We start from the raw sequence: 27,561 nt of genomic DNA, 5'->3' as shown, positions 1-27,561 counted from the left end.
GTATTATGACTCATTTCACTTTAAAAACTCATAATGAGCTCACTGGACAAGTCAAAAGTCATCTGCACCTTCTGATATCAAACAGTTACCCTTTAACTGTTTTCTTAGTTCCCTTTTAATCCATAACAAGTTCCTTTTCCTTTGCTTAAGTTCATGTCATAGTCTTCACTATCCTTAGCTCATTATTTTGATTCAAAATAAAAGCAGGTCTGTAGCCAAACAAGAAGTCAATAACACTTAATCTAAGACAGAAAAAATGTAACTGAAACAAAAAGTCTCAAATGCAATAAAATTAAAGGAAACTGAGATGAAAGGCTGGCTCCAACTATGCAATTCTTTTAGTCATTAACAACGGCACCATGTCACATTATGCAACTAAAATCCTGTTCTGTCCTGGCTAATAGCCTAGCCACACTACAAGTGTGATCCCGACCACTCATCGTATGCTTACTTTACCACTGTCTCTGCAACTATCTGTGAATCCGCAGGTCATCAGAAAGAAGTGTTGGGTGTAACAAATATCTCCATATCTACACTACACATGCACTTCTCATGAGCTGATCGTCTACCCCTGCTGCAGTTAGTGAATAGCAGAGGCCAAGGCCGGTTGGGGGCCGTGCAAAAACATCTTCTCTGCCAAAACAAGCTTTTAGAGTGGCTCTTTACGGTTGTTTTTTTTTTTTTTTTTTTTAAAGAAATGTGGTTCAGTTAAGATTAAATGGCCACTTTCCTACAGCTACATCCAAGCCTACAGCCATAGGATACACAGACAACCCCCTCCTGTAATGATCACAAACTCATAAAGAAACGTCCACTGATGACAAAACCAGCTGTGGCTATATCTGAGCTAATCACTCCACTAAGCCACTGTATACCCACTCATACTCAGCAAGGTTGTTATAGTTTACTAAAACTAATTAAATAACTAAAACTAAAATCCAAAAATCATTTTAGTTTACTGAAACTAAATAAAAACTAACTTTACCAAAAAAAACAAAAAACAAACAAACAAACAAAAAACCCTAACTTTAAACTGTATAGTGCGCTTACAAAAATAACTAAAATAAAATAAAATAAAAATAGAAACAAAATATCCTTAGTTTTAGTCTTAGACACAACCATACTGACCGGCACCTTCACACAAGTCTGGGGAGTGTAAAATTGCCTGATCTGATTGGTTAAGACTTCACACAGTGGTAGTTTTATGTCTGCAGTTGTATTCAAACATCATCATTAAGTAAATACAATGATAAGTGAAGATTAGCCTGTTTGAATATGTTTCTTTTAATGTATGAAGCTCATTCATACAGAAGAGTATTAGGGCAACTGATAAAAAAATTAAAAAAAAGACGATTTTTTTTTTCACTTGTGAAAAAAAATTCAGAATTCTGAGATTAAAGTCAGAATTCTGAGATTAAACTCAGAATTCTGAGATTAAAGTCAGAATTCTGAGAAAAAAGTCAGAATTCTGGGATTAAAGTCAGAATTCTGAGTTTAATCTCAGAATTCTGAAAAAAAAATTTGAGACTTTTTTTTTTTCAATCGAAGAATAAAGTCAGAATTCTGACTTTTTTTTCTCAGAATTCTGACTTTAATCTCAGAATTCTGACTTTTTTCTAACAAGTGAAAAAAAAATTTCGTCTCAAAATTTTTTTTTTCAGTGGCCCCAATACTCTTCCGTACATTCAGCCACGACATCGATCTATAAAAAACTGATGCTAACACTAAAATTAATAAAAACTAAACCAAAAATGAAGCATTTTTGCAAAACATAAACTAAAATAAACTTACAAATCCTAAACTGAAATTGAACACAGAAAGTGAAAACAAAATAAAAATAAAAACTAATGAAAGATCCAAAACTATCATAACCTTGATACTCAGTGTTGGGAAAGTTACTGAAAAATAGTAACTAGTTACAGTTACTGCTTGCAAAAAGTAAGTGAGTTAGTAACTGAGTTACTGATTTGTGAAAGTAACTAGTTACTTTGAAAAGTAACTCAGGCATTGCTTTTCACTGCCTCAACCCTCTTTATTGTACAGTACACATTACATTAATTTGTGTTGCTGTGGCAGTGTGAGAGGAAATAACTCTATTGTCTTATAACATTGTAGACATTATCATTATGTTGGAAACTTCCTCTAACAGCAGAAATGTTTCTCAACTTTTGACAGTGTTAAAGCATTTTAACACTGTTTAAGAAGTAAAAAATAGCTGTTCTCTATTGACGGTGTACAGATTAAATCCTAGCTGCTCTCTAAATGTCTTTCTGCATGACAGTCCTATCTCTCGTCTTATCTGTTTTGTTTTTCTCATTATTCCTCTGAAAGGCAGCGAACACAGCTTATATCAGAAGCATCTCTTCAACAACATACCCTGCTATCAGTCTGTTTAGTGCTTCCTTAGTGACACACTGGCTCCTCCTTGGTCTGCTGAGCTAACGTGAGCTGTACCTGGGATAGCGGTGTTTACCATCCGGCCCTCTGGAAACTAGTGTAGCTGAAGCATGTTTAACTTAGTACTTCGTGAGGTTGGAATAACTGTTCTTGGCGATGGGAAAGTTTACTTCCCTGTTCTTTTTCGTCATTTATCCAGAGGAGGGAAAGTAATGCTCATATTTCCAAGACAGAGAGCTCACGCACGAGGGCCTAGCCATGATGTGTGTGTGTGCACTTCAGTGCCTGTGTTTGTTTGTGTTTCTGCAGAGGCTATTCTCTGTCACAGGACGCTGATGTGCTTACGGTCCCGTCACGCCGTCCGCCGAACCGGATGTTTACTGACCTTCATCAACGAATTGTTGGCTGTAAATGTAATGAGTAACATGTGATTTAAATTCTCAGTAATTGTAACAGCGTTAATGATTTTAAACTACTACTAGTTAACATAAAAAGTAACAGAGTTACCGTAAAGCGTTACTTAATACGTGTTACTCCCGACATAGCTCATACTAAAACTAACCCTTTCCTCATAACACTTACAAACTCATGCCTAAACAGGCAGAAGAGCAAAAACATCTTTTTTTTTTATCATGAAAAGCTTTGAGAGTTGTCTTTACTCTTTATTTCTTGTGAAACGCGGTCCAGTTCTGGTAAACCTGCTGCTATGCTACCGCTACAGTGCTTGACAAATTTATTAGACCACCACCCAAAGTAAGGTTTATGCCCCAGCTGCCCGAAATTAACAGCACTGGTAAAAATTGGTAAAAGCAAAATGATTTTTTTTATGTTTCTGCAATGGTTAATACACCAATATGTAGAAGCTTTTCAACCGAAATTATATTCTTAATGCTAAAATATAATTATTGTTGTTATCCATGAATTTTCAAATTTACTGATTTACCAAAAAACTGAAAAAAATAGTTAAGCACATTATTATTTCTTGATTAATATGTCAGTTATAGTTATTTACTTGCATTCCCGAACAGAAAAATGAGTTTTAGTGGTTGAATGTTATGCTTGACTCATTTCTGACTTCTTGGAGAAGCCCAGTGAGCCAGCTCAAATTTGGGTATAAAAAGGTGAATTCAGTTTGAAATTCCTCATTCCTGTTCAAAATGGTAAAATGTTGAGAGCTCACTGAAAATGAAAGAGTCCGCATTAAAGCACTTCATGATGCTGGATGGTCTCTGTGACAGGTGGTCTAATAAACTTGTTAAGCACTGTACATCTGAGCTAATCACCACACTGGCAGTAGCCATTGCAAACAGCTTTTAGTACAGCTAAAACCCCTCCTGTAGCTACTACCTCATTCTCCTCTAATAATGCTGATTGATCCAAACCGTGTTTGGTTCGCCACAAACGTTGTGGACTGGAGCTTTTCAAGGTGGAGTAGAAGAGATGGAGTCTGGCAGATCCATCTGCTTTGCAAGAGCAAAGTCATGCTCTAATGCAGCAGGAATTGGTGAAAAAAAAGACACCACACACTTGAGGATCATTTGAACAACCCTGAAACCGGGACATGTTAGTGGGACAAATCTGGCCTAAAGTCTGGCATAAAATCATAATATCAGTGTGTAGCTAGCCTAACCAAGAGGGACTATGTCATCTTTCGCTTTAGGATGTCATTACTTGTGGATATATTTGGTTAGGATGAATCTGATGTTTGCTATATTACTGTAAAAATGTACACATCGTCCCATTTTAAATGATTGTAATGCAATTGTTTGAAAAAACAGGTATCAAAAAGTATTGAAAGGTATCAGAACCTTATAAACTTTTACAACCATTGTCTAACTGCATACTGACATATAAAGAAAATATTTTAAGAATGAGTGACATTATTTCTTATTATTAGATATAATGCAGGGTGCTGCCAGAGAAGTGCAACCACACAGAAATGTTTTTAAGTAATTAGGTCATGACACAAGACATCACAGACCATGCACAAGTGAGAACTGATAACGCCAAACGAACAGAGAGAGAGAGAAAAATAAAGAATCCTGCTCAGTGAATGAAAGATTGAAAACCTTCAGATTTCACAAAAGGAATGACAACGGATGTGATCTCTCCTGCGTTTTCACAGCAGCACATAAAAAAGCATTTGAAAGGCCTGAAGGAGTCGGAGGAACAGTTGTCAAAGACGGGTTGGGAGAGGGATATCAATGAGCAGCATAGACAAAAGAGCTCAAAATGAAAAAAACTGCGTCTGAAAAATGGAGAAACATCATTCCAAAGATTAAAAAAATGCAATTAGTTTCTTTTAAAGGATGTCAATATAGGTGTGTAGAGCGCAGCACACTAACATCCTTGAGAAACTATGTACCTCTAACGGCTTTTATAGTAATTCAAACAATGGCTAAAGAAATGTATAAAACTCTTGCAGGCTGAGTGCTGCTGTGCATTACAGCTGGAATAAAAGTGCTTCATATTCTTTGAGAAACCTTTCTGCAGAGCTGTGTAGGAGTACGCCTTTGATAAAGGGTCTCTGACCTCCAATGATTGTTAAATTTTGAAAAAATGTTAATCTTTGGTGGAGGCTTGAGTGTTAAGTCTTCTGCTTTCAAAGGGATAAGATGAAGGAGTCAAATATTCAGCGTAGGGGCTAACAGACAATAAGTAAGTCAACTTTTGTACAGTATGAATTCACTTCATTTTTAAATATAAAAAGATAGAGAAAGACCGAGCACGTTGATTGCAAAGAGGCCTCTTCGGAGAGGTTGCAATGTTGGGAAAGCCACCCAGAAAATAGAAGTTTAAACCCCTTTATTTGCGGAACTATCTGTTGGCCGCACTCAGCAGGCAACGGTTACACTAAAAGCACAGAGAATTGCAGGGTGGCCAGGCACAGAAATCAAATTAAACCAGATGCTCTCAAAGCGACAAAATGCACCAAAGTGTGAATCTCAAGCAGACGTGCACGAGCGGGCTGTGAGGAAGTCTCATTTCTGGAGCGTTCAAGGGGAATGTCACACTCCCATCTTTGTGGAACATCACAGATAATGTCCACTGCACTCTAAATCTGGCCAATGGAGAGGTGCCAACAAGAATGGGAATCACTTGAGAGAAATGTATCTGTGGAGAGAAATAGCCCATGCCAAAGAGAAATTAAATAAGACAAATTGATTATTAATTCCTGTATGGATTTAAAGCTAGCTTTTTGGCACACCCTAGGAACATTAGACACATTTTTTTGCTGGTTTGCCAACACGAGGGCATATAAAGTATCACTGTCCATTTAGTAAACAGCTCTTGTGACAATTCTATAGCTTCTCCCTGGAGTTTTGTAGAGAAAAGGCTAATTGTTTGTTGCCCTGTTGGCTCCCTGTGGTGCAGATACCAGCTGTCTGAGGGAGGCAGTAAAATGTGACGATCTGTGGCGAGAGCTCAATCACAACTTGTACCGCATGACTCAAAATGACATCATCTAGGTGCCTCATCCATTTCAAAACTGAGGTTGTGGTTGACTTTGGAGAACAGAGGGAAAGAAAAACATCCTGCACCCTCTTCACCTACTTAATCTAAAATGAACTGGTCCTGCTGAACGGCTGATATCTGCTATAAATCCTTTTGTGCATAGATGGAGGCTCTGCAGCCTTTCCCAAATAGGCCTCATGAATGACAGCGGATGAGATGAGCCTATTACCCCAGTCTAGTGTGACTGCTAGTTTAGTTTTATTGACCGAGCAGTAAGAGGCTCAAAATAAAAAGCACAAGCACAAATCAAAACAAGGAATAACAGGGCTATCTCTGGAAATCCATAGTTTTATTTTTTTTACAATGCTCTCAAGCTATCACACACCGAGGGCGACATTGGGGTGAAAGTACTGAAAATATGACTGTAATATCTCTCCAGTATGGCAGATATTTCCAGTGGAATAGAGTTATAATAATGGCTGTGAGAGCATCCCTTGGAGCAGGAAATTGCTGAGGTCTATCTTATGCCAGGGCGCGCAGAATGAGCTCCAGCCAGAGCCAGATTGGTATTCCAAGCGGTGGACAAATTATCACCTGCCCCACTCTCGCCCATGTAATTGAATAATTTGAATTTGACATTTACATAGGGCTATTAGTGATTTTTTTGTCATTACAGTGTGACATTTAAATAATGTTTTTAGAAATTATCAGCACATTATTGCCTCTTGTTAATTTGAACAGGCCCTGCATACAAAGCCGAGGAGATAACACGATTTCCAGAAAAATGTGGAACAAAAAAACCCAACAAATAACTGCATGTTGTAGCCGTCTGTCCAAGTGGGGGCTTCAAATGGTGCACTTAGCCCCTGGGTAGAGCGAGACATTAGTCCTGGATGAAAGGAAACAAATTGGGCATGTCCAGAGCACAGCCACTTTACTGTGAGACAAGCGAGTGGTGTGGGTGTGTGTTTGCATGAGGGACAATGTGGGTTTTAGCACCAGAAAGACCATGGCAGACTGCTTCACATTTGTAATATATACAACTTTGCTGAATTAAAAAGTTACAGTGTTACTGGTCCCTGACATTTCCTAAAAGTGTATTTTACAAGCCCAATTCCAAAAAAAAGTTGGGCAATTATGTATAATATAAAGAAAGACAGACTGCTGTGATTTGCAAATCAGAGCACCTGGACTCTTCGACTGTGAAGCCATGCAGTTGTGAAGGATTTAGTACGTGGTTTAGCATTGATGCTGCGCTTAATATAAACCTCTATTTATGTTTGAGCATTGATAGTGCCTTCACCGATGTGTAAGCTGCCCACGCCATAGACACTAATGCAACCATCAGTGATACAGGCTTTTGAACTGTGCACTGATGACAAGCTAGATGGTCCCTCTCCTCTTTAGTCCACAGGACATGGTGTCTATGGTTTCCAAAAAGGATCTTAAATTTTGATTCATTTGACCACAGAAAAGTTTTCCATTTTGCAGAAGTCCATTTCAAATTAGCTTTGGTCCAGAGAGGATGGCAGTGTTTCTGGATCGTGTTCACATATGGCTTCATCTTTACATGGTACAGCTTTAACTTGCATTCGTGGATGACATGGCTCTGTGCTGTTAGAGTAAAAACACTGGTAAAATTGATGACAGTAGGTGGTAACAACAATGCAGTATATGTATATCAGGAAAGTTGCACCCAAACTTTCTGGTGATAGCAATAACAATTTCAGCCCTATAATATATTTTCCATTAATGGTTTGTTTATGATAATGGGATGTTATTATCTAATCATAAAAAGGCATCAAATGCATATTGAAACCATTTACACAGATACTATATTCTTGTTCTGAGAGTGTTAGATTAATTATATGGCAAGTATAGGTATTTTTATATGAAATGATTACAGTTTGTTTTATGTGATAGCAATTAATATTGAAAAATATCTACATGAATTAGTTAATATGTATTTTTTGTGTCTTTTTCCATTTTTCTAAAAAAGATATCCCAACACAGTAAATGTATTTCTGTTTGTACTGATGATCTACCATTAGAAATAACAGTTTATAATCTAGCAGTCAAAATGACCTTATGGTCTTTGCTGTTTGTAATTCTGGTCTTTTTAGTGTTACCAGAGTGAAGGAGTGTCCGTTTGTGTGTGCAGAAGCACAGATCTGGTTCCTCAGCATCTTACTGCCTATATGTACAGGAGAACAATTTACTTATCAGATCTCCCTCAGGCTTCCAGGCATTTTAGTCAGTCGGAAAGCCGGGATCTTTATCAGATCCACATCGATTAAGAGCAGAAAAGCCAGGCGCTGGCGTAGACTTCCATCTCCTTGCTCAGCAAACAGAACCAAGAGGGGAAGGAAGGAAAGACTCCCTTCCCCAATGATTAGAAACCACCGGCAAGTCAATGTGGTTCCTGGTTGCTATCTCATCAGGATGAAACAGGTTTAGATGGAGAAGGAAGAAGAGGAGGAGGAGGAGGGAGAATTGTTTGGAGATGAGAAAAGAGAAATGTCGCGACTTTAGCAGGATGGCGCGTAGACTGGCGGATTCCACGCTGGAGAATGTCAGGCAGGGCTTGTCACGCATAAGCGCCTTTGTTGTAGACAGTACCAAAACAACATGACAACAAGGAAGATTAAATCCCGGTCAGAGGGCTGTTTTCATGTAAAGTGCTCCATTCCGGGCCTGGTATTGCCATCACTTATCTCTCCTTCGCTGTGTGTTATTCCCTCTGTTCTGTTTGAGCAGGGTGGGTGGGGAGGAGAGAACATTTGTTTGCCTCTTTCTATTACATCTCAGTGATAGCACTGAGGCCATTGAGGTAATGACATGGGTTTTACACTTAGGAAATCATTTTCATATCCCACAGAAAGAGCGCCATAATGATAGCTTTTGATAACCGACAATCAAAGCTCCATCACCCTCCTAGAGTGCTCCTCTATGCAATCCTCTGGAGGAAGAGAAAGACTGGTGGGAGGAGGGGGGTTAAGAGGGAGAGATGGAGGGAGTCAGTGTGAGTGGGTGGAGGGATTGGAGAAAGAACGTTAAGACAGAAGAAGAGGGAGGGCGCGGAGTACCAAGGTTTTCATAGCCATAAAATGCAACAAGTCAAACTGGGCCTTGGGGTTGACGCGTGTACACATGATATAATTGATAGCCCTTTAAAATGCACTGTACATGGACCTCTTGTTTTCTAACATCACCCTCTACACCCATTACAAAGTCAGAGACAAATGCCCACATGCTCAGGACATAGACACTTCGGCCGTACACCTTGGAGGCGTGGATAATCACAAGGATTTATTGAATGGTAGTGGTCGCTCCTCACTCTATCAAGTCCTTCTTTATAGGCCTCATGATAAATGAGACTGCCATGATGGCTGAGGATGAGGGGCGGAGGGGGCCTACAACATGCTGGATCGAATTGAAACCACAGAATGAGCCTGAGCGTTGGGCCGAGCTGGGCTGCCACCTTGTCTGATGAACCCCCTGAAGCTGTAGGGGTGGAGACGAATGGGTGAATGCCTTCCTGTTCACGGCGCTGAATAGAAAAGGAGAGCTATAGCGTGAGAGGGAAAGTGAGATACAACCTAACCAGCACAGGAGGATGATGCATGACGAGACTAAAGGCTGTCAAGTCATACCAAGTCAGTTCTTGTCTTTGTTCATTATCAACCGCCCTGCTGCACGCTGTCCTAAAATAGTGTTGCATTTAGTTGTTCATGGACAGAAATAGTCATGTCAGGACTGAAAAGACAGCTAAAGAAGGAAGTTCAAACCTGCTCAAACTCTTTGTTGCCTTACTTGTGTTGAGCCATCCGATCATGACGTCAAGCAACAGCAAATATCTGATCTGCGGTTTCAGAGGGTAATAAAGGAAAAGGTCAGATACAGTCCAAGTTCTCCATTGCAAGAAAGCTTTGCTGTAGACTTTATAAAACATGGATGTAGTCTCAGTGATTCAAAGCCTTACGACACCAAATGATACATGATACACAAATGAACATTATAAATGCTGCATCAAACTAGCTTTCAGTCAAGCTAGAGACAGGCAAAGAAATGGAGATGAGGCAACCATATGCTTCCTGGCAAACAGCTACAACTTCACTGACTGTACACCAACACAATCTGCCCTAATTCATGTCTAATTCTCAGTCTTCATAAATAAAAACAGATAGGTTTTAAAAACATTCACACTTAAACAGTGTTACCATTAAGAAATCAGCATCAAAACTGCTTTTATATCAGAATGTTTATTTTTGCAGCAAAGATAGACATTTTAATATTGGTGTTAATGAGACTTTAGGGCTTTTGGAACCAGCCTCCAGTGGACGATCAAGGAACTGCAGTTCATTGCACTTCTGCATTGGCTTCTTTTTTTAGGCCAAATGGTTACTGCTAGGGAGATCACAGGTTTTTACCCCATCAAACATTTGATGAATGTTAGGTTTTTATTGTTTACTGTTAAAGGACAGTCATACTGAAATACCCCAAACTAGTTCTGCCAGATTACACACTACTCAGGATTACATACAAAATGCAATGTCTGCAATACAATTTCTGAGCAGTTTATTTTTTGACTGATCAAAAAGACCTAGCTTTTTCTTCAGTTCTATACTAAATTTACAGCTCAAACCATACATCAGTATCTTCCTCTCAATGTATTTACTTTTTAAGGTTTGCAGACCACAACATCTGTGATCTGTGACAACATCAAAACTCTATAGAGTTCAAGTCAGCTGCTACATCCTGTTACCTCCTACACAAAGCTGAAACTGGAATCCAGTTTTTAAAGGAACTGTGGGTGCATATTTGTTTATTTTGAAACAATGTAAATGTAAAAATGTAAATGCTACAGCTCTGTGATAGACCGTAGAACATCAAAAGTAGTACATCTTTCCCTCAGCTCTCACACTTTGCAACCCCTCCCTCTGAGAGTCAGACAGTTTGTCTGATCTGCAGACTTACTCACTTTACTGCTATGTCTTTCGAAGATGGCAATGCTGTTTTGGTTTTTAGTGGCAACAACTGGCCTTGTGGTACCAGTATGCAGTATCCTCAGTGGGGCATACAGTCATAATTGGGATGCAGAATATACATGATATTAGGACATACAGTACTGTGCAAAAGTTTTAGGAATGTTTGGGGCAAAAGTTGAAGCCGCAGCAAGGCCAAGATGTGGCGAGTAAGCTGCCTCAGGGCCACCATCAGGCTGGAAGGAGGAATGGCACAACCCAGGTAGTGCTCTGGATGTCCTTTCATATTGTCAGTGGCATGGGAAAATAATCTGTTGAAAAAATAAAGAGTTAGGGGTGGATGTGATGAGTAAGCACAGCCTAGGGCCCCTTCTGGGTGTGAAAAGGCCTGTAGGTTGAGCCTGACCTTGGCATGGACATTGACATTTCTCAAGCTTGATTCTGGCTGCCCTTCCCCTCCATTCCAGCCCATGGTCATGGCACATCGGGCCCTGATGAATCCTTAGCACCTTACATGCCTAAAACTTATGCTCATGTGTGTAAGTATCTTCCTCTAATTTGAAATTCAGTAAAAAATACATGAAAGGTACATGATTTTCTTCCCTAATCGGAAGGTGCTGCAAACAGCAGGTTCCACAGATCCCAGTGCCACATGTATGATGCATGTTAGCAGTGTCATTGTAAAGAGGGTTGCTCTTTTTGACCCAGAACCTGGTGCTTAGGCTTTAAATAGACAATAAGCAGTGGATACTAGGCCACTAACATTATGAATGTGCCCATTAGCATTGCCGATAATCCATAGCTCTACTGTATATTTGCATGAAATCAGCAATTTCATGAATTAATAATGGTTACTTACTCCCATTGTCTTTTGCAACGCATTGGCTAGTGCAGTACTTTAAAGCCCACTTAAGCTGAGAGAGGTTATGCAGTTTATTCATCACTTTTGTTCCTGCAGTTTCCACTCAATTAAACTGGTCTAAGTCTGCCTCCCAAGCACATGCAATTGCAAGTTTTAACTTTCAGGGTCCAATTCTGTTTTCAATCCAAATTACTCTGTAGAAAACAACAGGGTATGAAGAGTCAGTCGGCAGTCTTTCCATCACTGCCCATTTAAAGGTATTAAAAGAACAAACCTCTATAGTGAGCCTCAGGGGTTAAAGGTGATAGGAAGCGAGAGTCCACCAACCGGATGAAAACAAATGGACAGCCAGTTGATGGAGTGAGCAGAGGCAGCGGAGGTGGAACTGGTTAAATCAATCTTTCATTTTGTTTCCACCAATATGCTGTGCAGTGATTGGGGTCAGAGTGACAGGTAGAATGACCCCCTCCTCCCCCCGATCTGTCTTTACACACTCCCAACGCTCACACATCCATCTCTACTCAGAGACTGGTCTTTGTCTGTCCTTGTTTAGGTTCCTGGGGAAAACGCCTGTGGTTAGGGCTTACAAACACCATGAACACAAGCTCTCATTTACCAACGGGGACGCAATCTCTACAGGAGCGGTGGGAGGTTACCAAAGTGATTCTTCAACTTCAGCGCTCCCCAGATGGCTCGAGTGGCATTGTCATTTGTCGCCAAAAAACCTGCATGTGTCGCACTCAGCTCAGGGTGTTACCTCGGGTGTAAATCAAAGGGAAGCGCTTGACTTTGTGAAATGGTAGCTGCGTTTCTGAGCCACCTACTTTGGAGATATATGAGATCTAAGATGTAGCTTTCTAGGCGGGAGAATACAGAATATAAATCGCAGCCTTCTCTGACATTTCCTGTCCTTTAGTTAAAGGAGGAGACGCAGAAAATGTTCTTGAGTTAGAGTTATACAATCAGACTGAATGAGTGCTTCCTGGACGCCTAGCAAGGGGAATGGGACATCTATAATTCAGCAAAAGGATGGAGAAAATCTGTGACAAAAATTACAGCAGATAGACCATGAATAATTAATCATGGAGAATAGAAACATTTAAAGACCTTGAGCAGCATTTCAGTTCAGATTTAAAAACAGCTGAAAAAAGGGATCTCGCCAAGCCAGACTAAATTACAGCTATTCATCCTTCTCTGGAGGCTTAAGAGGAGGTTGCAAACAAGCTCGATGATAATTGTGAGACGGGACAAAGTTTGCATGACTGTCACCGGAGTATCATTTGTGCACATCTGTTCTCAGAGTTTCTGGTATTTGAGGAGCAGACACAGAGGGATGAAAATAAGGAAAATAATAATAATGAAAGAGTTTAAAATGCAGTCCTTCTCCCTCTTCCTTCCAACAGAACTTGTTTGAAGACGTGTCCTTGAGAAGAACACAATTTGCCTTTTGCAGAGCCAATATCATACAACACAATTCTCCATTCTACTTCCAACTGCCTGTGATAAAAAGACTTTTATTGTGCTCCTTCTATAACCTTCCTGCACACCACAAACTCAATCTATCCTGTTTTCTCTGACTGACAAAAGGACACAAATTCAATAGGCCTCAAACCGAGGCTTTTCATTCACCGTGGTGCAGACGATATATAAACCCTATAGGTCACATGACAGCCTGCTATTGTGGACTACAAACCAGACCAATGTTATCTGAGATGGTGAGGTGAAGTGGATTTCTATTCAGGCCTGGAGGCAACAATAGCATTAATTAGACACATCAAACCTCGCAAACAATTTCCTCTTTCCTCTTTTTAGAGCTACTGAGGCAGATCTGCCTCATCTCGACCACAGAATAAAAAACAGGCAGCATAAAGGGTTAAACCTCAAAGAGGGATTACCCTGCAGACATGCATGAAGCTATAGAGCCAGGAAATAGCAGATATAACTGACAGATCATCATTCTAGCTTTGTTAATAAAATGTCAAGGTGCTGTTAGACATAGATTGGTGAAGTGAAAAATACTGCCTCAGTCAAGTGCAGATGATATATTTTTGCCTGGTCTCTTTTGTAAAGGAGATTTTGTTTTTCATTTTGATAAGACGTCAAATAAGACATACAAAATATTAAAATAATCATGGATGTGCTATACCACAGCGTCAATTCCATCAACTAGAAATATGACTAGAACTAAAAGCTAAAATAGATCTTTGATGACAAAAGTCAAATTTCGTTTTCATCGAGGAGACTAGACAGGGTTAAAATAAAATAAAATGGGCTTAAATGTAAGTGCTGGACTGTTTGACATTCAAAATCCATGATATTTCTCCACTGTGGGCATAATCTGGGTATAAAGTGAGGTGAGAGAGCAGGAAGGTTATGTATCAGTTCATCTGTGTGCATTCCTATGCAGGGCAGTGTGACAAAGAGAGTGCAAGCTGTTAGGCAGCCTGATTCTGTTGCTCCTCTGCAAGGCGTAGGTAGTATCTGCACAAGTTAAATCAAAAGCAGCACCTGGTTGAAACAACACAGCTCTGCCTGCTGCTGGTACTAGAATTCAGACACATGCTGAAGCTGCAGGACAGTCATTTTCATCATCCTTGCTAAAACACCCAAGCTTTGAATCACAAAGTTACTGCAAAAATTAACCCAATCTTGAAATCTGTGTTGAAACTAGCAGGATAAAACTTTATAAGCTAACTAAAGGAGGTAACATGCTATGTTAGACTACTCTCAAGCTATGAAGCTCAGCTATGTGGCTAACTGAGCTATAGTTCAGCTCACGAAGCATTTATGTAAGCTACAAGGGGTGGGAATCTCTCCTTCTCAAGACGATTACAATTTGAATCTCGATCAAAGGCCCTGATTCGATTCACTGACTAATCAATAAAACAAAGAACAATCTGATCTGATCCAATTCGTATCATTCAATTCGATCCAGTGCAAACTGATCATGGAATCAAATTAACTTTTTGCTTTAACATAAATGAGAAAAAAAATGGGAAAGTAAGATTATTTTATAATAGTCTAAGTGTTTTTGAGTTTAATTATTGAAGAGAGACTAAACCTCAGGGCCTCCTATACAAACATTGTGACACTATGTTAATGAAATTAAGTTTTCGTCACAGAAACCTGCCCAGGTGTCTCACTTTGACAGTTAGCTGGGAGACAAATATTTAAATGGGTCTTTACTTGTACATAATATTTGTCCTTCTGTACTTTTAGCTTTATTAATCCTGATAACAGTAAAAAAAAAAAAAGAAAAAAAAAGACCACATATTTTACCACGAAGCACACACTGAAGCTAAATGAACAATTAAAGGATATTCAAATAAACACTGTGACAGAGCTCTTTGTATCTGCTGGTACAGGAGAATAATGAGTTGAAATAAAACTGTAAAAAATAAACTATAAACATCTTTCTATGTATTCAATTTTCTTCTGTCATATTTCCTCTTAATGTGAATATTTAGTCTACATCGTTATCTCCGCTCCCTCTGTATCTGACCATTCAGGTTTGCTTTCATTCCTGTATTGATCTCCAGCTCAGTGATATCCTGTCTTTTTTATAACGGAAACCCTGGAAATAAAACAGGCTGCAGATACCATGATAACTGAATCCCTCCTGAGCTCTAACTATGTAAGTGTTTAGTAGTCAGGTCTGATTGTACTATGTTTAGTGATCTTAGCTAAACTTTAGCTCTGCCGTCTGCCATCAACAGGTGACATTAGTGTCCTGCCGTACTGAATTGTTTTTCGTCAAAGCATACAGACATGCAGACATTAAAAAAGTTATCTGTCCTTCCTGTTAGGTCCACATGACTTGATTCCTAAGAGACAGAACTGAAAGACGTTTCAGAGATGATGGGTCAAACACATCCAGGTACCAGCGACCAGCTATGGCTAATGTAACTCTCATTTAAAGGTAAAAAGCTACGGTGGATCACGCAAGATTAAAGATGCTGAGCCAGGACATGGTGGTAAAGGTTATGAAAACAAATAGCAGACCCTCAGTGAACCCATCCTTAATGTTAAAACCAGTCCAAAGATTGATTCGTGCTACATTTTTATTGATCCAGGGCTCCATGGAGCAGTGCTCTCGGACTTATGATGTTAAAATCGTTTAACTGATCCAGACTGGTTTATCCTCACACCACTATAAGCGACATATCTACATTACCTCTGTTGCTAAATTAGCTTGAGCTACTTTGCTAATGCTCACTTTGCTAAAGCTAACTTAGCAATACTGGCTTGTGAAGTGATGCTATTAGGATAAAGCAGGATGTCATATAGTTTGCATAGCTATGTTAGCTTTAGCTAAAGCTTATCAAGTGAGCCACCATTCATGTAACTACTTCTTAAGTGGACTGATGCAAAATTGAATTCCAGATTAGACCTCTGACCTTTACTCTGATTTGTTTATGAAATGTTGTTTAGTCTGTAAGGTTTGCAAAGTGGTTATTTCATGACTACAACTGCAAGACTTTAATGAATAAAGCTGAATTAAAATAAAATCTAAAACTGAAAATACACTGTACCGACAAATGATGGCATTTCTTATCTGAGATATATGGTGTCTCAGATAAATGAAAATATTGGAAGTATTACACACTCTACCTTTAACAAAGGATTCAACTGAATATTGTTAAGCCAATGACAATTAATTGATTTGTTTTGTCAAGTCAAAAGATTGTTTCTTAACACTGAAAAATGTAAAGAAATGACTACAATCAGACTGCTATCTTTTAGCCTGTTAATGGCTATTTCCATGTTAGCATGAAGCTAAAAGACTCAGATGCATGTCCTGGTCCATTTGTAGTTTATTTCAAACCTGTGAGACTGGTAATGCATTAACAATGGCCCACCATTTAACTTAACTTTAAATGAAAGTATCTACTCTATGCAGATGAAGCAGACGACTGACCATGTTAGAAATAAGTCATGTTATTAAATACTCTTGCCCACCAAAGGGAAACAATCTTTCGAAAAATCAAGCATAGATTTGAAACTGGTCTTTTATTCTGTACATTGCACTTTTCAAAGCCCTTTTTGACAGCTCAACAATAGTAGAAAAAAGAAAGGACATTAGCCTACATTAACTGTTCTCACAGTTATGCCTTTCTCAGAAAAAGTGTTTTTCTCTAAATGGACTCTAGAGCCATTTAACTGTACTGCTTTTATGATTTTTACCATGTCAGCTTCAGCCTTCAAGGTCTAGCAGTGATTTATTCCTGAAGACAGGATTTTTATGGATAATACACATCTGTGCTTTTAAAATTGAGTCCATGTATGCCACGGCACGCTGCACAAAGACTGCACTTCTCACTCCTTATGCAGGAGAGCATGTATGTATTTCTCAGAGTGACGTAAATTACACCAGAGTGAAATGTTTCTTTAAGCAATATGTGATATTACAACTTTTTCAAAAGCTACCTTTATTTACCAATGTCTACTTTTAACCCTTAGCTGAGGGGGTTTAAGTGGATGCTGATTGTCTGATTTGACTGTCAGAATATGCAAAATAATTTCTCGACAACTTACCCATGTCACATTACAACCGTAAAAATGAATCAATTAAATGGTATTGCTTACTCTTGTTTGCATCCAAATCAACCTGGTTCTGCACAAATCAACCAAGAGAGTTAATGTTAATACCCAGCCTTGGTGCTGGTGAGCATAATTGTGCACCTCCTCCCTGCTCTCTGCTGTGGTTAACGGCTGTTTGAACTAGGGCTGATCCCTGATTAATGCTGTTTCCCCTTGAGTTTAATAGCACTCAGTGTAACAGAACGGCAAAGTAAAAACAAACAGATGAGACTACTCCCACGTGGTAACGGAGCGCAGATGGAAACAACTTATAGATGGAGATGTGGAGTTGGCAGAGGCTGGAGTCTGAGCAGGTGTTTGGACCCAGCATGGACATCATGTTCTGCCATTTTTTGAAGCGCCTGAGAGCCAGCGGGACAGCAAAGGCCATAGGATAGAAATGAGGCACACAAACAGACGTGTTTCTATCAGGGAAACTGGTATGAAAAATTCTCTACCACATTAGTATCCAGGGGATTGGGATTAAACAGGCAAAAAGGAGAAAGTCAGGAAGGTTAGGAAAAAATATTCTTGCTAGATACAACATTTATGTTTGAGTAGAACTACAGAAGTGCCCTCAAGAAACCTTTTAACACCAAGGTCTCTCTGTCACAATAATAACAAAAAAGGAGACTAGAAAAAGTGCCCTGCTCAGTTCCATCAACATTTGCTACTTACTTCTCATTCTGAATTAAGGACTCAGTCAAAAACTGCACTGTAAAAGCTTAACAGCATTGTAGTTTCATGGGTAAAAAAGTGGAATTCCTGCTTCTGAAGTCATCCCAGAATGCACTGTGAGTAGCTCACAGCATTAACAAGGAAGTCCACTTTTAGCAGCTTTTCTCCCTCATGTGTGAAATGTATCTAACTAGTCTACTTTAGTAGACCTGTCAAATGATTGAATTTTTTGTACTTGCAATTAATTTCCGAAATGGTATAGTTTATAATGATAAATCTCTTTTCTTTGTCTCATGTTAAAGTCTGCTATTTTCATTAATAGCTGTTTTTTTGTTTTTTCAAGATTTAATTTTGGCCTTTTTGCCTTTATTTGATAGGACAGTGGATAGAGGCGGAAACAGGGAAGAGAGCGGGGAGAGACATGCAGGAAAAAGTGCCACGGGCCGGATCTGAACCCGGGTCGCCCACGCACATGGCGCGCACCCCAACCACTCGACTACTGGTGCGCCATTAATAGCTGTTTTTGTGGGCACCAGTGTAGCTCAGTGGGAAGAGCAGGCACTCATATACTGAGACTGTAATCCACAGCCCACTGGTGGCAGGATCGATTCCTGGTTTTGGCGCATGTTTGGTGCATGTCTTCCCCTACTGTCTCACCTCATACTTCCTATCGCTCTTTAATGATCCTATCAGAATAAGGCAAAAAGCCCAAAAAAGAATCTTAAACAATGGTAATTGACTTCCTGTTTGCTAACAGAGTGTCTTTTATTTTGAAAGAAACAGAACAGAACATCATGTAGAGCAAAGAACAACTTTACCACAGAAATAGGAACTTCTTTCAGGTTGAAAAGGAAAATAAAGCAAAAGTTTAAAAAGGAGTGTGTCTGTGTGTGTGTGTGAGGCCCCAAAACAGAGTGAAATAATCGATAACAGAAGATGAAGATGACTTTTGATTTGTCCACTGAGCCACTGAGTGTCTCATTGAGCAAATGAGACCTTAAAGAGCTGTGGAGGACTTGTAATATTCCACTGTTGTAGGCCCTTAACCAAAGTGTGCTGAAAGGGTAAAACTTGATTGAAACGACTGACAAAAATTATAGAAAGGACCTTAATCACATCAGGATTAATGTATTGATGCTGACAGACCTACTATTTAGACAGGTCAGGTCAGGTCTTGGAGCATTTGCTGGGGCCAAGTGTTGAATAGAGTGGTTTAAGGCATACCGACACTGGACTGTGGAGCAATGGAAATGTGTTCTGTGGAGTGATGAATTAGGCTTCTCTGTTTGGCAGTCAGGTGGGCAATTCTGGGTTGGGTGGATGCCAGGAGGACGGTACCTGCTTGACTGCAGTGTGCAAACTGTGAAGATTGCTGGAGGAGGGATAATGGTATGGGGATGTTTTTCAGGGTTAGGGTTAGGCCCCTTATTTCAAGTGAAGGACAATCTTAATGCTTTAACATGCTAAGACATTTTGGACAATGCTATGCTTCCAACTGTGTGGCAACAGTTTGGGGAAGGTCCTTTTCTATTCCAACATGACTGTGCCCTAGTGCACAAAGCAAGGACGAGACATTGTTTGATGGGTTTGGTGTGGAAGAACTTGACGGAGCCCTGACGTCAAACCCATCGAGCCCCTTTGAGATCACCTTGAATGGAGATTGCGAGCAAGTCCTTCTCATCAAACATTAATGCCTGACCTCATACATGCTCTGCAGAATGAATGGGCTAAAATTCCCACAAAAACATTCAAAAATCTTGCTGAAAGCCTTTCAAGAAGAGTTGAAGCTGTTAAAGTTGCAAGAGGGGGGCCAACTCCATATTAAAGTGCGTGAATTTAAATACAATGTTATCATAGTTCTAGCTGGTGTTATGGGCAGGTATCTTAATACTTTTGTCTATATAATGTACGATAGGAGTAGTCATTTCTCAACTTTAACTGTTGTATCAAAAGTTTGTTTGTAAAGTGGAGTGAAACTATATAGTACATTATTATTAGGAGATTGAAAAGGCCAACAAACAACTTTTCTATAGAAATCTTGAGTACAGCTCAGGCTGCAGAGGGGTAGTTGTTTAAGACTTGCTTATCTCCCTTCCTAGTGTGGGCTGGAAATGGTTTCTCTGTGTGAGATGGCCTCTCAATAGTGTTGCTGAAATGCAGGGCACCCTGCTGTGATCCCAGGGCACCACCTGATAATACAGTGTCTTCCTTCAAGTAGCACTTACCAAGCGTGGGGAACTCAGAAGTGGTAAACAACTTCACACAAACACAAATTTCACATAGAGGGGGAGCGTGGATGCCAAATGTTTTTCTCTTTTAGCTCAAAATGTTTGTGAAGTGATTTTGGTGAGCAGGAAAAAGGAGGAATAAATGTTAACGAGTGGTAAACTTCAACATGTGCTGTGCAAAGACATGAGGATATGCAAAAGGAGAAATGTTGTTCGAATCATTCGGCACACCCTTGAAACCCACAAATAACCCCCTGGAGCAATCACAGAGCCTTGGATAAGACATGCTTTTGATGTTCACTAGGAAAGTAATGGAAGTGCTTCATGGGAATAAAAACCTTTCAAGGCTACTTCTTTCTTCCTCCTGCTTCTGAATTGAATCGGTGGCGTCCTTGCATTATCCGTCGCCCGTTTTACAGAAGATTGAATTAAAACATCCTTTGTCATCAGAAACATTGCTCAGTTTGCGAGGTGACCAAGGCATGGCTATGAATAATTATGAGAGAGACGGTGCTCTAAAGTGGCCACAGATTTTCATTAGCGCCTCCAGACAGCAGTGCAGGGAGAGAGGGGGAGCCAGACTCAGGGCTTGTCTGTATCAACAGTGATGTATCGCACAGCCCTGTGAGTCTTAACCGTTCAATTAGGAGCTCTGCTGAGGCCCGGCCTGCCAGTGGGAAAGTCCAGCAGAGAGCCGGACAAGATCAAGAGCTGCTTCCTCAAACACACTTCAGGAGCTGGGGCCATCAATCTCCCCGACTGTGACCGGCAGGGTGGCTAAGGGGCAGGACCCCCCGCTGAAACTGGGCCTGGCTCAGACGGCTGCCCAGGTAGAGCCATTCATCCCTATCAGCCTGGCTAAAAATGAATAAGCCCGTGACCTTCACAGTGGGGAGAAGGGGTTACACCCTGGGCAGGGAGGGGAGAAAAATCTCATTTTCATCAGCGTTTCTCTGGACACCAAAAAGCATTAGCCCGGGAAAATGCTGAGGCTACGTTTGTTTTGTTCCCCGAGTTGGCATCCTAGCACTGCATGGGGATTTAGCTGGTTAATGTTGTGAGAAGGGCAATTTGTACAATATCATCAGGCATTCTCAAAGTGTTTATGTACATGTATGAGTCTGAGTGGCTGCAGTATAGCAGCAGCATAATGACCCAAATTTAAGGTGCCACTCTGCTTCACCCATGATATCGATCTGCGTTTCTGATGAATTACAAAGCTTGTGCTGATGCTGGAATGAGAATTAAGCTGAATAAACGAGTAGTTATAGAGCTAACCATGTGGCAGGGCACTTTTCTGCTCTATGGTTGGAGCCAACGATAAATCATATCAATTATTGTGACACACAGCTGTTCCAATAACAGAAAAACTTTAAAGACTTTACTTTAATGTGGAAGTTTTTTCAGTCTTTCTTTGTTTTTTTTTTTCTGCTACATACTCAGGAAAAGCTGCTCTAATTGTTCCAGGTGCTCACTCTGGAGTACATTACTTAGAAGAGAGACAAGTTGTGTCCATATGCCATAATTCTTAATGAAGATCTATAGGTGAAAACAATGAGCTTTGTCTACTGCAGAAAAATAATTACCCAAGTAAAATGGTGATGATATATGTTGGGCAATTATGAGCCGGATATGTGCTTTAAATGCTGAGACACAATGGAGCTCTACTAACAATGGAGCACTTTTTTAACACAGAGGATGACTTTTCAAAATAAAAAAATGCTTGTGAAATGCTTTGTTTGTAAAAGTAGCTATTCAGGAAATAGTACAACTTTGAATAAAACAAGCCAAAGGCAAAGATAATCAAATAATAAAAGTGCTGAATGAATGGACTGCTCGAACTGCTTTGACCACTCTTTTCAAAGGATTGTTCAAAATTCCATTTTTTTCTCACTTTTCCTAATCAAGTGTGGGAGTTCTTGGTATATCAGTGTTGGAACATGGCAAACTGCTGACAGTCAAAGGGAGCATTTTTCAGTTTTTAGCACTTTTAGCTGCAGCTCAGATAACGGCCTTATTCCTGGATGCCAGATTCTTATTGAATGAGATACTCTCAAACCTAAACCACAACATTTAAAGCTCCTGTGAGGAGGTTTAATCTTGTTTGAATTTCATTGTTGACAAAGCGGAAGAGATCATAATTTACAAAACTAAGTATCTTTAAAGAGTAAAGATACCAAACAAAAGCCTTTTCTTTGCATTTTGGTCTGAATACTAATGTAAATGAGATGTTTTAGATTTTTGTTTTTTATACATTTGTAATATTTTCTACAGTTCTGTTTCACTTCTTCATTACAAGGTAATGAGATTAATTAGAATAAAAATGAATTTGATCAACTGTAGCAGAGTCTGTAACAAAAAAATGGAAAAAAGGAAGAGGTCTGAATACTTTCTGAATGCAGAATATGAAGATGCTTTTTAAAACAGTGATTTCTTTTTAAATTAAGTTCTTTTAAAAAGTTACCACTGTAAAATGAAGAACGTATATCAGTTAACAACAGGTTCTCTGCAGATGACGTCATGCAGCAGCAGAGATCTCTCCTGGGGGGGGGGGGGCAAGAAGTGATTTCTACATAGAGAAAAGCTACCAAAAAGACCATGTTTTGGGCTGTTTATGACTATACCAAGCTTTCAAAGTACAAAAATATAAAAAATCTTAATTCATAAGCTTCTTTCTTTACCAAAAGTGGTGAAATATTCAGGCAAAAAAGAGAGTTTATAAAGCTTGTGGTGGATTGTCAGCAGGCAGGAATTAAAAAAGCCTCCATCTGTAGGCTGGACAAGCGGTTTCGCACAACGGTTTTACCATGGTTAAGCGCATTAAATTCTGATATTACCAACCTTCAGCCTCTCTTGTTGTGACTGAAAGTCTATCTCCTTTTAGCAATTAGATTATTTGGCTCAGCTCAGTAGAGCTGGTTGTTTGGCTCCCAAATGGCTCTTCATTTGGTACCAGTTTGGCTTGTTAGATGTGGATTAAATAACAACAAAGGTTGGAGGAATGGAAACTGGCACTCAAACCAGAACTAGCTCACATTAAAGAGCCGTTTTGTAACACAGGGTCGTTCGTTGAATGTGATTACATTCAACCTAAAGTCATTTTTCGGGGTCTTGCTCGAGCTGCATTTCCACCAAGTGTTCAATTCCATTATCATATTGGTTGCATTGGTATATGAGCTGCCGCCCACTTTTTACATGTAAATATGTATTAGAAGTGCATCTTACACAAAACATTTGCGATAGGTGTCTGTACTGTTATTTTTTCCTTTAATTTCCATTTTAGTGACAACAATCATATATGTACATGTGTGAATTATTTTGCTCCACATGTTGAAAAAATAAAAATTCTATGTGCATGAGGCATCAGTTGGTTAGGGGTTATTGTGAGGATTGTGACTAGTTAAATAAATGTAATTTTACCATACTCATATTTAAGACTTCACCATGGTATATAAAGTGGTTTGGAGCCGTTTTATGCAGCCACTAAGACAACATATTGTATCATTTGCCTGAAATCCCAGAGGTGCCCTCACGGTAATGGCATTTTTGGCCTTACCAGCACATTTGGTCCTGGCTCTCAGCGGGGGTCCAGGGGCTCCCGTGCCTCCCTCCAGAGGTCTGGTCAGCAGAACACTGATCTCGTATTCTGTGTCCGGATCCAGATGGCCGATCTTATGTGTGGTCTTGTCTACGGGCTGCAGATCGTACATGGTACCGGACACAGTGCGGTATTCCACCTCTCTGTCAATGATCGGGCCGTCCCCGTTGATGGAGTTAGCGTTCAGTTGGATCCAAAGGTAGGTGGCGCCAACAGCAGTCAGCTGAGGTGGTGCAATCGGGACTGGGGGCTCTGGGGAAAGAAAACATTTTTGAATAAAGTCAGATAAACTTTAGTTTGATTTGTCAGAAAGAGTTCATAATAGAGGGAACAACTGTGTTTTTGTGTGGATGATAACGTAGAAATGATTGTACCAAGCAAAAAAAAAAAAAAAAAAAAAAAAATCGAAATCAATTTTTTCTTTTGACAATCAACAAAATCAGCATCATCTTGAAAAATGTGACTATCCTTATGATTCCCAATAATAGAGGTGGTTAAGGAGAAGTATGCAAAAAATCAATAGAGCCAGCTCATTGAGGACTCTTATCATCAGTAGTACTGTGACTGAAGTCAACCAGACCTTGGCAGATGCTGCTCCTATTGAAGATTTTTATTGATTTTAATCAAGGGAGTTCTATAGAAAAGCCCGTGGTAACTGACACCTACCGTAGCTGTCAACTCCCTTGTCTCATTCAGGGCTGGGCTTAAGCTCTCAACTCACAACTGCTGCTGTTATTCTAACTAAAGCTTAAAATGGTTGCTGAAAAAGCCTTTAACAAAACACTTTGGAAGCAAGTTTTACTATGCAGAGTATTCTATAAAAATCTATAACACAATTCAGCTGCAAAGAAATGACTCCTGGCAATTTTAGACCTGCAAACTGATTATTTTTGGAGAAAAAGTCTCAACTCTATCTGTTTTGACTGACATTTTCTTAAAAATAACTGTTAGCAAGTCAATGCTGCTTTTGCACAAAAATTAGTACGAAATAAAAAAGCTGCAGAAATGGAGGTTGTATAAGATAAGGTACATGTAGTCTCTCCTTGCTGCTAGTTTTGGATGTGCAGCACTCATCCTGTTCTTGTGAACCACGCCATTCTTTGTATTCACATAAACAAATCTCTTGCACTTATCTGTAGTGCAGTAAAAGGTTCTTGGCAGATTTTCAGACCTTTTTGTAGCTGTTTTTCTGAGAGGGTTCCTGTTCTGTTCGCTTGTTTTTGTCCGTTTGTTTTTTTCCTGCTCGCACATAATGTGCATGCAAGCAGCGTGGTACAAATCTCTGCCAAACTGTTACATAAACCATCTGATCAGCAGGTGATGGTTTCATATCAAGTTCAAGTTCTGCTAGAATTCACAAACAAATGTAGAGGAGAATGAGCTGCAATCTCATTCTAAAACTATACAGTTTAAAATACTTGAGAAAATGCAAAGAAACCACAGAAGATCTGTTCAGAACATAATTTAACCTTTGTTTACAAGATCTTCAAGAGGGTCCTTTAAAGGTACAATATGTGGAATTTTCAACCTAAAATGTCTGTATTAGTTTTAAAAATGGCTGCTTCTATGTTAAATACATATTTCTTGTTTTTGTGTCTGCTGTGACAGACACTAGATGCTCATCGTTGCCTTGGAAATCCTGGATGTTAGGCAAAAGACTCCTGCATATGGAAGCATGAACAGCTGCTGCAAGCTGCTGTTGTGTTGCTGCATCTCATTCATTCATGTGATGGTCCATGATTATTCTCTACCATCAGCTAGATGGTAACACAGTTACACAAGCTCCCTCTATAGCATAAACCTTCACCCCCCACTCTCTGACCCCTGTAATGTTGTGGCTCCAAACAATTCCAAGTCAAGTACAGATGCGTTGCTTAGTTCTGCCCACCGATGTATACAGGTAGCATTGTTAACCTGTTTGGGTACCTATCTTGACATTTTTGCATGTAATTTTTTCATTTTGTGCTAAAAAAAATGTGCATAGTGACAGTTTCCACTCTGTTGTTGAACATGCTATACACATAGGCTGAATTACATGCAAATACACATGGGCAAACAGGATCCCCATGGACATACACTAATGAAGAGATGCCAGAGTGATGGCCTTCCTGCTCTCGTTGAAGCGAGCTGTTCAGTGCCTTGCTCAAGGCAACTTCGACAGTACTCAGGAAGTGACCTGGCACCTCTCCAGCTACCAGGTCATGTCTAGATGTGGCCAACTAGGACTTGAACCAGCGACCCAAGTCCTTACAGACTGAGCTACTGCGACCCAGTTAACTTTTAAAGGCGGGATTAACCAATCAGAGACGTCCCTGTGGCATCCTAGGATTGTGAGTAGTGTAGCGCTAATGCTCGAGACCATCAAGTAGACATGTTCTCTTAAATGAGGTCAAAACATCTAAAACTTGGCCCACAGTTGGCTACTGGACATGACTGAGGTTCTTCAAGATGACACCGGGTGCCCCTTCCTATCGCCACTCTTCTGAACACATTAGCATAAAAATACACGGTCTTGCCTACAACACTCAAAAATGTGCCAAAGAGAAGTTGTCACAAAGGAGTCCAGTCAGCGCCTCTAGCCATCAGTCAACGTCCAGGCCTCACAAGAGTATAGTAAGACCTGGAGGACCAAGGACCGAAAAACTTGTACTTTCAGGAATGCCACACAGTCTTTCTAGGTGAACACATCTCGCCATGTGCAAGTCCAAGTCTGTGGTTGATCTCAGCCTTGCATTCAGAGGATCAGTGGGTTATGCTGCCAAGGTAGGTGAGTTCGCAACTTTCTCTCACCAGACAGGTGACATGTCAAAAAGATTGTCTCACATGTCCATAGCATGAGATATGTTCCACATCCATCTGAACAACATCCCACAGATGGTGTCTGGGGATGTCTGCCTTTCAACAAGGCAGACATCCCCTTTCAACAACAAACTTGGAGGGTGAGTGGACAACTGTCTGTCTGCCACATTCATTATGAGCCAATCAGAGCAATAAAACACATGATGTGATAGACATGCGCCGTACTGAGGAGTCCTTTACTGTACATGCAGTCCTTTACTCCTCCTCTTACACAGAAATGCTATCCAGTTGGGACAAAACTGTCACTATACCTGCATCCATCCAACTCTTTTCACTGGCAGCCATGTTTACATGCTTGCAGTTCAAGTACACCATGCTTTAAGCTGCTGCCTACTTCTCCTCAAATGACACAATGAGTCCAGTCAATCTCTGATCAAGCATCTCAGCTGGATGGATCTGCCTGACAACAGACATGGAATCTGTCCAATCCATTTGCAAAGTTATAATCGAGCAAACCTATTAAATTGTTATTTTTAAACTTAGTATCAGAATTGGCCCAGACTTCTTTTGAGTAGAAAATGTAATATTTGTTTTAACGATCAAAGACGGTAACATAAGAAAAAGAGAATTTTGAAGCCTACTAAGGGCATCAAAATAAGAGAAATTATTGCTCAATCCTGATTGCCTTTTTGGTGTTTTATTCCTCCCCAACAGTGTTCAAATAAATGCAGACCTGTTTATCAAAATGAAAATCTGAATGCTTTCAATTTATCAAGGCCAGGAGTGTTTGCTTCATCTGTGATGCAGCCTTTGTGTCGACCAGACTCGCTGTGATAATGTCCAAATTTGTCAAAGTAGCAGACCTTCACAAAATGATTACAGCAGCACAATGAAAACAAATACAGTAATATTTAATCAAAAGTGCAGTCTGCGGCCATGTGGATGAGGAAAGATGTTTATAGACTGCATTGAAAGAAT

At 39.9% G+C, this 27,561-nt stretch overlaps 1 protein-coding gene across 13 annotated transcripts in view; it reads right to left on the bottom strand.

Moving 5' to 3' along the window:
* Positions 1 to 27,561, bottom strand: part of LOC121520598 (receptor-type tyrosine-protein phosphatase mu-like) — a 284,435-nt gene that overhangs the window by 133,514 nt on the left and 123,360 nt on the right. For all 13 annotated transcript variants that reach the window (XM_041804124.1, XM_041804128.1, XM_041804125.1 and 10 more), the window contains exon 7: positions 23,743 to 24,036. In XM_041804124.1, the coding sequence (XP_041660058.1) occupies positions 23,743 to 24,036 (294 nt within the window). The remainder of the gene's footprint in view (positions 1 to 23,742; positions 24,037 to 27,561) is intronic.

This window comes from Cheilinus undulatus, linkage group 13 (genome assembly GCF_018320785.1).
Source record: "Cheilinus undulatus linkage group 13, ASM1832078v1, whole genome shotgun sequence".
Classification (NCBI taxonomy): Eukaryota; Metazoa; Chordata; class Actinopteri; order Labriformes; family Labridae; genus Cheilinus; species Cheilinus undulatus.
The sequence above is the reverse complement of the archived record's forward strand: the minus strand, read 5'-3'. Positions and strand labels throughout refer to the sequence as shown.